Here is a 9,934-nt window from a genome sequence, read left to right on the forward strand (position 1 = left end):
CCAGGTTGTGTTTTATAATTTAATTATAATTTCTTATTTGAAAAGAGTTTACGTTGTGTCTCGATTTGATCTGGTGAAAGAAAATCATGTACGGCGGTTCATTCCTATGGACTGTGTTCATTACGCTCAATATTTTCGGTTAGGATTTATTTATTTTTTAATCCAAGAAACTGTTTTGTATACACATTATAATTTTGTAGTTCTTGTTTATAATGGTTGCGCCTACGCGGACGCCAGCACCGTCAGCCAAGTATAATAGATTTTTCATTTATATTTTATTAAATATATCATCAAACTGGTTTTTTGTTTGTTTTGCATTTTTCTCAAGAGGATTCTCAGCGGGGATGAGCTGAATTTAAAACACCTAATTGGCTTGAGGAAAAATCAGACTTCATTCGACCACGCGATAGTGAACGAAATGTCTCCTACTGATCAGAACCTTACCAGAGAGTGGCTCGTCTTTCATCTGAACGATTTAAAATTCGATCTCGCACAGATGGTACTTAAACACAAATGGTAGAAAGTATATTCGTTTTTATTTATTTTTTGATTTTTTTCGCGCCTTTTAAGACTTCAAGTGCAAGCGAGACGGACAAAAATTTAATAAAGCAGTTGGACAGGGATTACTGGCACTCTGTGCCGTTGATAAATGACACGGATTCGGCTTTTACGAAGTACGAGTACATCCTGACCATCTTCGACCACCAGATGGAACACAACGTGCACAGCCCAGCCGACCTGGAAACTCCATACTGGAAGACGGTAGAGAAATTTCTACTGGTAAGCCTGTTTGGATAATAAATAAATCCGTTTAAACAAAATCTGAAGTATTACTTTTGTTTGAAAGTTAATCATCACTCCTTCACCTACCTTGTCCGTTTTACTTTTCCCCTCTAGGTTTTTATTATTCATTATAAATTTTATTGCAGTTCGAACGGGCCAAATGACCCAAAACTGAACAGTCAAGAGTTCAAAAACATACATAATAATTTATAATTTAAAAAATTAACATTAGATAAAAAATATATTACAATCAGATAATAACTGAAATAGATAACAATAAAACTTGTGGCCGAGGAAACATGCAATTATCGAGACGTCAGAAGTGACAGATTTCGTAGTTTTTACAAATTTATCCGTTAACATTGTACGTCCGTGAAAACTGTAAAATATCGTCAACGAGAAATCCGACGATCACGATCCGGTGACGACGGCAGCACTGTTGGCTCGGCCACGTTCGCGCGCCAGGCGAGTGTGAACAAAGCCGTACGGTTTTTTTTTTTTTTTTTTTTTTTTTTTTTTTTGAGAGAGANAGAGAGAGAGAGAGAGAGAGAGAGAGAGAGAGAGAGAGAGAATTTCAAACACGCCAGTGAGACAAAATGCCGGTCACGACACTGTCACGTCACTGATGTGTATGAATCGGCCTTTATACTTTAAGACTGGATTCTGTTGGACTCTTTGGAAGATAGTAGAATGCTGTATTCGGCCTTGCTCTTGTGGAAGACATTCGACAGGATTGACTCCCCAGAGATCTTCTCCTGCATCGGTACTAAGATCGATTCACACATCAGTGACCTGATGGCCCTTATTCCCTGCCAGTGTGATCATGTAGAGATCTCTGCTGACAATAGCCAGCGTTTAATCCGTGCGGTGGACTTGAATGGCCAAAATAGTTATGTCCACACGGAAGTCAAAGGTATCACGGCTGCATTCGATCCTGCTATCCCTCCGCCCTAAGTCTATCTTTCCTTGGTTCACACACCCATCGTTATTTGATTATACAGTCCACCCGATTCAAATCCTCCTCTGCTGCAATACCCACTCGACGAGTGTGAACAAAGTTAACAACAAACACGCCGGTTGAACAAAACGCCGGTCACAATACTGTCACGTCACTGATGTGTGTGAATCGACCTTTATGCTGAGATATTTGCAACTGTTTGCTTTTACTTTTATACTTTCTATAGTAACTGCTCGGTTTTTTCTTAGATCACTCCAAGTTTTTATATACATGGACTTAAATTCCGTCTCTGGCTCAACATTATATATTGATTTAATTACACATTTAAAAGACGGAAATATCAACCATTACAAAATACAATTTATTCTCTGTCACATTTTTTTAAATGACATTCGATTTTTAAGTGTAAAGATAAACGAGTCTGACTTGATTCTGTCAACTAAAGATATCGACTACACCTCAGTGATAAAATTAGTGATCATTTGAAAGAAACGGTTAACCTAAATTCAGTTTTGTTAGATTTGTTTTTAACAGAAACTGATGCATTAAAAAATAATTTCTAACGTGGAGAAATTATACTTTTATCTGAGTCACAATTGTCAAATACACATTAACTGCACTACGAACAAAAACACTATTTTCATTGACTACGTTGTTTTTCCTTACATTTAATTTATAATGGGATGAGTTATGTTAAACCAGCAAATCCGTTTGGTCGTGCCGAACTGTTGCAACTAGTGCGAATAATGTGAACGACAACAAAAAATGAATTTTCGACCCATCGTTACAGTTTTCACGGCCGTACAACGTCATGGTGAGTAAAGTACGTGTACGTTTCTGTAGTGTTTACATTATGAATTGCAATGGTTCTGTAAGACTGGATTTGGTCGGACTGTACTCCCTACAGATAGTCCTGCATCGGTATTAAGGTCGATACACACACATCAGTGACGTGACAATGTCGTGACCGGCGTATTTTATTTGTTTGAAAATATTCATCTCATTGAGTCGGTGCGAAAGAATCCTGTACTATTTGATCATGCTAATTGAAAATATTTCAGATTTTAAGAATATTCTCTGGAGGAAAATAGGAACAGAAATGAAAACAGATGGCGAGTAAAGTACTGGTTTTGGTCGGACTGTACTCCCTACAGATAGTCCTGCATCGGTATTAGGGTCAATCCACACACATCAGTGACGTGACAGTTTCGTGACCGGCGTTTTTGAAAATATTCTTGGAAACTGAATAGCTTTGTTCGCAGTCGACGAGCAGGAGCAGGATCGAATAGTCGTGATACCCTAGACCTCCGTGGGTTGCCGGATATAAACCTGACACAACAGTTCATTCATCTTTTCAGCCGCTTATTTTGCTCCTTCGAAAGCCAACCATAAGCAACACAAGAACTTTTGTTGTAGACATCAAGCAAAATATTTTCAAAAACGCCGGTCACGACACTGTCACGTCACTGATGCGTGTGAATCGACCTTAAGACATCATCACAACACTAGAGCATAAGCAGTTCTGCCTGGATTCCTTCTAAACCACTACTGAAACTCAAATTCTTAACACTTAAAAATTCAATACCTATCATTTCAAAAAGAACCTCTTCCATAAATTCCGTCCTCTCTGGTTCTCCTCAAGGCAACATCCTACATCAGTTATTTTTTAGTACACAACAGGCTTACCTTAACACTTGTACAGTTCCTGATGATACACTTTGCAAACTGCGATCCTGATGTAGGACCACAAAACCAAAAAGGTTTGACAAAAACCAATCACTTTCTTGCAATTATAAAGATGTTTGAGGGAAAAAGAAAACGAACAGGGTTGGTGAAGATTGTACTGATGATCAACTTTCCAATGGTAATATGAACTTCAGAACTTTCAATATACTTTGATATTTTTCAATAAAAACATGGTTATCCTCTTCCAGTATGGACTTTCCAGGTCGGTCCAGCTGTGCACGTAGTTTTTCAATTGGTCGTCAAATATGGTAAGAATTTTCTTGTACATCCTGATAGCTGAATATCCATCCTTTCTTAATGAATCCGAGTACCAGTATTTCTTCTCCAATTGCATTATTAGATATTTATTCGTCTCATTTTCAATTGAAATCTTGAAAAATGAAAAAATCAATATTAATTAATTTTATTAATAAATTTTATTGCATTTTGCCCTCTTTAATGACCATTTGTGTAAAATCGAATTTTAATTTTTTCAAAAGATAGATGATCCATTTATTGACTAGTTTCCGATAACGAGGCGAAAGGTCAAACAGGTGGTTGTGGTAAAATGAAATCTCTCCCTGCCTCCTGACAATCAGTTGTCTCAATTGTTGCGCATCAATGTTGGTAATCTCCTTGAGATAAAAAAAAAAAAAAAAAAAAGACTATATTTCATTAAACACACTAAAAAATATATCTTACTTGGCCATAAGTTGTGGCTTCTGTGAAGTTATATTCGTTAACAAGAACTACAAAATTAAAATATTTATAAAATACAGTTTCCTTGGAAAGAACAATAATAGAAGTTAACTGAAAATATTGAGCGTAATGAACACAGCCCTTGGGAATGTATGGCCGAACATGATTTTCTTTCACTAAATCAAATTTAAACACAATAAAAAAAAAACCTTTTTAAGAAGAACTTTAATTAAATTAGAAAATTGAATTTAATCAGCCGAGGCTGAATCTAATCCAATATTGGACGCTCCAATAAATTTAAACATGAAATAAAAACCACCTGCCAAACAGGTTGGGCAATATACCTTACCTTACATTGTGCATGCGCATATGTTGATCCGTTTGGGATAAAATCCACAGGGGATCATCTAAAAAGCGACCTGCATAATCTCTGAAAATGGAATAAAAACCGACAAATGATGTCAAAAAGTCCACAAGTGGCAGGAGTGCATCCTTTTTGCTAATGGCTTTTATTATTGATATTTATTTGTTTCTAGATTAATTTTTCTAAATTTAGCCTAGATAAACAGTTTATAACAAAAGAAATGAATAATAAAAATAAAAAGTGTAGAAATTTGTAGATATCAGGCAGTCAGAACAGGCAGATTGACTCTGTTTCTTGGCGATTTTCCTTTATTATCAATATTATTTTACAAATTCTATGATATTTTTGATAAATTTAGCCTAAAGTAACAGTTTATAACAAAAAAAATGAATAAAAAATATAAAAAGTGTAGAAATTTATAGATATCAGGAAGTCAGTACGGGCAGATTGACTCCTTTATTGGTTATTTTTCTTTATTATTGATATTATTTTGTAAATTTTATGATATTTATGCTGAATTTAGCTTAAAGAAACAGACTGTAACAAAATAAATTTTTCAAAAACTGAATAAATTGGAAAATATCAAAAAAGTCACAACTGGCTGAATTCCTCCTTTCTGCTACAGGTTTTTATTATTGATATTGTTTTGTAATCTCTAGATTTTTTAAAATATTTTTATAATTATTCTATTTTTGCCAAATTTGGCCTACTGCATTTAAAGAAATGCACAAAAAATTGTGTAACTCATGAAAACTTGCATGCATCAAATCAGATTCATTTCTCTTTGCTAATAATAATTATTGCTGACTCATTGAAAATATTAATTATTGATATTGATTTGTAATTTCTAGATTATTTTTGTTAAACACTAAATAAACAGTTTAAAACAAAAGAACTGCTAAAAAAATAAAAATTTGTAGATGTCAGGAAGTCAGAACAGAGAGATTGATTCCTTTATTGATGATTATTCTTTATTAACGATATTTTGTAATTATATTTTTGATAATTTAGCCTAAAGAAACAGTTTATAACAAAATAAATTCCCAAAAACATTGAATAAATTGGAAAATGACAAAAAAGTCACAACTGGTTGAATTCCTCCTTTCTACTAATGGCTTTTGTTATATATTTATTTATCAACTTATATTTTTCATGTTGTTTTGTATCCTCTAGATTTTTTTAAAATTCTTATTATTATTCCATTTTTGATAAATTTACCCTACTGCATTAAAGAAATGCATAAAAAATTGAATAACTCTTGAAATTTGAAGATATCAAAGAAGATTCTCTCCTCTTTGCTAATATGTATTTATTATTGAATTTTTAAATACATTAATTATTGATACTGATTTGTAATTTCTAAATTATTTTTGTTAAATACTGCCTAAATAATCAGTTTAAAACAATAGAAATGAGTAATAAAAATAAAAAGTGTAGAAATTTGTAAACATCAGGAAGTCAGAATAGACAGATTGACTCCTTTATTGCAAATTTGCCTTTATTATTGATATTATTTTGTAATTTATATAATATTTTTGCTAAATTGAGCATAAATAAACGGTTTATAATAAAATAAATCCCCATAAAATTGAATAAATGTTTAAATTAGAAAATGTTAAAAATGATATGTTTATTTTTATTATTATTCTATTTTTGATAAACTTAGCCTGAAGAAAGAGTTTATATCAAATTTAACACTTGTTGAAATTGGCCATTGTCGAAAAGTCACAAGTGGCTGATTTTCTCCTTTTTTGTTAAAGGCTTTTATTATTGTCATTCATTTGTAATTTTTTGATTATTTTTTGTTATTTACTGCCTAAATAATTAGTTTAAAACAAAAGAAATGAAAAATAAAAATAAAAAATGTAGAAATTTGTAGACATCAGGAAGTCAGTACGGGCAGATTGACTCCTTTATTGGCTATTTTTCTTGATTACTGATATTGTTTTGTAATTTCTGAATTATTTTTTGTTAAATACAGCCTAAATGAACAGTTTATAACAAAAGAAATCAATAATAAAAATAAAAAGTGTAGCAATTTGAAGATACCAGGAAGTCAGTATGGGCAGATTGACTCCTTTATAGGCTATTTTTTTATTATTGATATTACTGTGTAAATTCTATGGTAATTGTGCTAAATTTAACATAAAGAAACTGATTATAACAAAAGAAATGCTTAAAAAATTGAATAAATGTTGAAATTTGAACATCAAAGTCACAAGTGGCTGATTTCCTCTTTTTTTTATTACAGGCTTTTATTACCGATATTGTTTTGTAATTTCTGAATTATTTTTTGTTAAATTCAGCCTAAATGAACAGTTTATAACAAAAGGAATGAATAATAAAAATAAAAAGTGTAGATATTTGTAGATATCAGGAAGTCAGAATGGGCAGATTGACTCCTTTTTTTTTTAATTTTTGTAAGTGTAGGAATTAGTAGATATCAAATAGTTAGAATTAGCAGATTTATTCCTAGATAAACTGGAATACAGTCGATTGACTCCTTTTTAGGGGATTTTTATTTATTATTGATATTATTTTGTAAATTCTATGATATTTGGCTGGCTATTTCCTCCTTTTTTTGCTACAGGGTTTTATTATTGACATTGTATTGTAATTTCTGAATTATTTTCGTTAAATACAGCCTAAATGAACAATTTATAACAAAAGAAATGCATAAAAATTTCAGTAATTCTTGAAAATTACAGACATAAAATCAGATTCTATCCTCTTTGCTGATATTTATTATTTTTATCTTTTGCTAATACTATAATATTATTAAATATATTTATTATCGGTATTGATTTGTAATTGCCAGATGTGTTGTAGAAATCAGCCTAAATAAAATAAACAGTTTAAACCAAAACAAATGACTAATAAAAATAAAAATTGCATAAATTTGCTGTTATCAAACAGTTAGAATAAGCAGATTTATTCCTAGATAAACTCGACTATATAAACACGCCCTAGGCTGAAAAACAAATTATCCCACAAAGAGGATTATCTTTGTTTATCTAATGTCTGTTTTGAAACCAAACTACAGTCGTTACTTATTGCGAAACGGAACGAGTAGGGCATGTCAGTCTTACCGGTAAGCCTATCCATCTAGAATTTGATTTAATTCTTTAATTTAATTAAAGTAATAATTAATAAACTTGATTATTAGATTCAGCCTTGGCGGATAAAACTTAATTTTCTAATTTAATTAAAATTCTGCTTGTTAAAGTTTTTTTAAATTTTTTTATTGTGTTTAAATTTGACCTAGCGAAAGAAAATCATGTTCGGTTGTTCATTCCTATGGACTGTGTTAATTACTCTCAAAATTTTTGGTTAATATTTATTCTATTGTCGTTTTTTTTTTCCATGGAAACTGTTTGGTATAAATATTTTAATTTTGTAGTTCTTGTTTATAATGATTGCACCTACGCAGAAGGCACAACTTATGGCCGAGTAAGATATATTTTTCAGTATGTTTAATTAAAAAATTGTCTATTTATGGTTTTTGATTTTTTTTTTTTTTTAATTTGTCTCAAGAGGATTATCAGCGGGGATGAGCTGAATTTAAGACACCTGATTGGCAGGAGGCAAGACCAGATTTCATTCTACCACAAGTGTCTGTTCAACCTGTCGCCTTATAATCAGTACCTTATGAAACAGTGGCTCGTCTATCATCTGAACGTTTTAAAATTTGATCTCGCACAAATGGTACTTAAACAGGACTTTGATAAAAGAATATTTATTTTTTTATTTTGTACTTACCTTTTAAGACTCCGAGTGCAAATGAGACAGACAAAAATTTAATAAAGCAGTTGGACGAGGATTACTGGGACTCTGAGCCGTCGATAAACGGCCCGGATTCGGCTTTCAGGAAGTACGAGTACATCCTGACCTTCTTCTACCACCAGTTGGAATCCTACGTTAACACCCCGGCCGACCTGGAAACTCCGTACTGGAAGAAGATAAGGAAGTTCGTAACAACAAACCTGTTTGTATAATAAATAATAAAAAAAAAAATCTTAAGTAATATTTATTTTTTATATTTATAATTTAAAGTAAATGAATGGCAGTGTCCATCAAAATTACTTTTGACTTTTTTCAAACCTAGAATTTTGAGAAATTAAGTCATGCCATATACAGTTCAGAGCCCATTCGTTGTAGATAATTGTCGATATGGTGTTTCAAAGACATTTTCTCATGGTAGCTCATAATCTTGAAAAGGACATGAGGATCTTTTTCATCCGCCAGCTCGTTGAGGCGACGCGCGCTTATGAATGTGTTCCTCGCATGTTCGGTGTAGGAGACAAGATCACTAAGGACCGAGATGACGAGATGACATACATATGTGTATGTCCGGCATTACCGTCATGCTCACTAGAAGAGGCAAACGTCTCATAGTGTGGAGGGGCTCCTCTATTGCCACGGATAAAGTGTAATAGCTAACTATCCCTTAGAGGAACTCTTCGGTAGAGGAAGTTAGTAAAAGACCAACAGGCTAACTACCCGCCAGTGATGGCTAAGCCACTACGAGACCTTTTCCATGTATACCTTGGCTTAGGATTTTCCGCTCTGTTGATCTCTACTGTCTTTGCAGACAGGATCTGGTATCCTGATCCATCTGTCTAACTCTGGCACCTGCTGTCTGCAGGCTGAAAAGCCGACAAGAATACAGCTTATGATTTAGACAGTTTGCCATGTTTTCAAGGCTGCACCGTTATTTTTTGGAACCCGTCCATTGCGTCCAAGGGCCCATAGGGCCTGGATTGAGAAAGGTGCTTTTGAAGTTGTCAAGGGGTATTGAAACCACCAAGCATACCTGGTGCCTCAGGTATAGAAGGTTCTGCTGTAGAGTCAACCGACTCACTGTATCCACGGCTCTCTTGGACCTCTACCAACGGCACACATACACAGTCCAGGCTGCATCCATCGTCTCTACACCACAGAACAACACCGGCCCTTGAGGGGCGTTAAAATTCCATTTGCAGATTATGCAATGAGGAGGAAACAGCCACCCATATCAACCTCAAATGTGAAGCAACGACTCAGTGGAGATTTAACCTAACATACGAAAAAATCTAGAGAATGAAAGTGTAGCAGCGACAGTCAATGACCTGGTAATTCTGAGAAGGATTTTGCACTGAACTAGGGGACTAGGAAGGTACAATAAGCCAGAAGGCTCCAGTGCCTGGGGAGCACAAACCTTCCTAGTATCCTCATCACTATCCCTAATGAGTTTGATTTCTCACATTTTGGGCTTGTACAGAAAACACCTGATCCGTTTCTTCGTTTGTTTTGGGGTCATTTGTATACCATTGTATGTGATGCTCTCCTGAGTTCTTCCTCAGAGAATGTTTCCGGGATCATGTAATCAGTCCCCATCCTTTTTAAAAAGATATTTCCTACTCACA

General features: G+C 33.6%; 3 protein-coding genes across 8 annotated transcripts; 2 read left to right on the forward strand and 1 right to left on the reverse strand.

Moving 5' to 3' along the window:
- Positions 1–830, forward strand: LOC106667444. Its single transcript, XM_014395401.1, has 4 exons — positions 1–138; positions 201–250; positions 329–499; positions 571–830. The coding sequence occupies exons 1-4, from the start codon at positions 87–89 to the stop codon at positions 796–798; spliced, it is 501 nt and encodes a 166-aa protein (XP_014250887.1). The 5' UTR covers positions 1–86; the 3' UTR covers positions 799–830.
- Positions 831–3,568: 2,738 nt separating this feature from the next.
- LOC106667303 lies at positions 3,569–4,379 on the reverse strand. Of its 2 annotated transcripts, none has more exons than XM_014395174.2 (4): positions 4,278–4,379; positions 4,169–4,215; positions 3,931–4,098; positions 3,569–3,857 (listed from the first exon to the last, which is right to left on the reverse strand). In XM_014395174.2, exons 1-4 carry the CDS (start codon positions 4,327–4,329, stop codon positions 3,627–3,629), a joined length of 498 nt encoding a protein of 165 aa, XP_014250660.1. In that variant the 5' UTR covers positions 4,330–4,379; the 3' UTR covers positions 3,569–3,626. The 2 variants fall into 2 exon arrangements, with proteins under 2 accessions (XP_014250660.1, XP_014250659.1); XM_014395173.2 differs by having other exon boundaries at positions 3,931–4,101.
- A 3,094-nt stretch (positions 4,380–7,473) lies between these two features.
- LOC106667298 lies at positions 7,474–8,553 on the forward strand. Of its 5 annotated transcripts, none has more exons than XM_014395164.2 (5): positions 7,474–7,620; positions 7,795–7,858; positions 7,930–7,996; positions 8,066–8,234; positions 8,297–8,553. In XM_014395164.2, exons 1-5 carry the CDS (start codon positions 7,606–7,608, stop codon positions 8,522–8,524), a joined length of 543 nt encoding a protein of 180 aa, XP_014250650.1. In that variant the 5' UTR covers positions 7,474–7,605; the 3' UTR covers positions 8,525–8,553. The 5 variants fall into 5 exon arrangements, with proteins under 5 accessions (XP_014250650.1, XP_014250652.1, XP_014250651.1 ...); XM_014395165.2 differs by having other exon boundaries at positions 7,479–7,620; positions 7,930–7,979; positions 8,064–8,234; XM_014395166.2 differs by lacking the exon at positions 7,795–7,858 and having other exon boundaries at positions 7,478–7,620; positions 7,960–7,996; positions 8,064–8,234.
- The last annotated feature ends 1,381 nt before the right edge of the window (positions 8,554–9,934 follow it).

The sequence above is a fragment of the Cimex lectularius genome, unplaced genomic scaffold (assembly GCF_000648675.2).
Source record: "Cimex lectularius strain Harlan isolate CLEC.00 unplaced genomic scaffold, Clec_2.1 scaffold10, whole genome shotgun sequence".
Lineage (NCBI taxonomy): Eukaryota > Metazoa > Arthropoda > Insecta > Hemiptera > Cimicidae > Cimex > Cimex lectularius.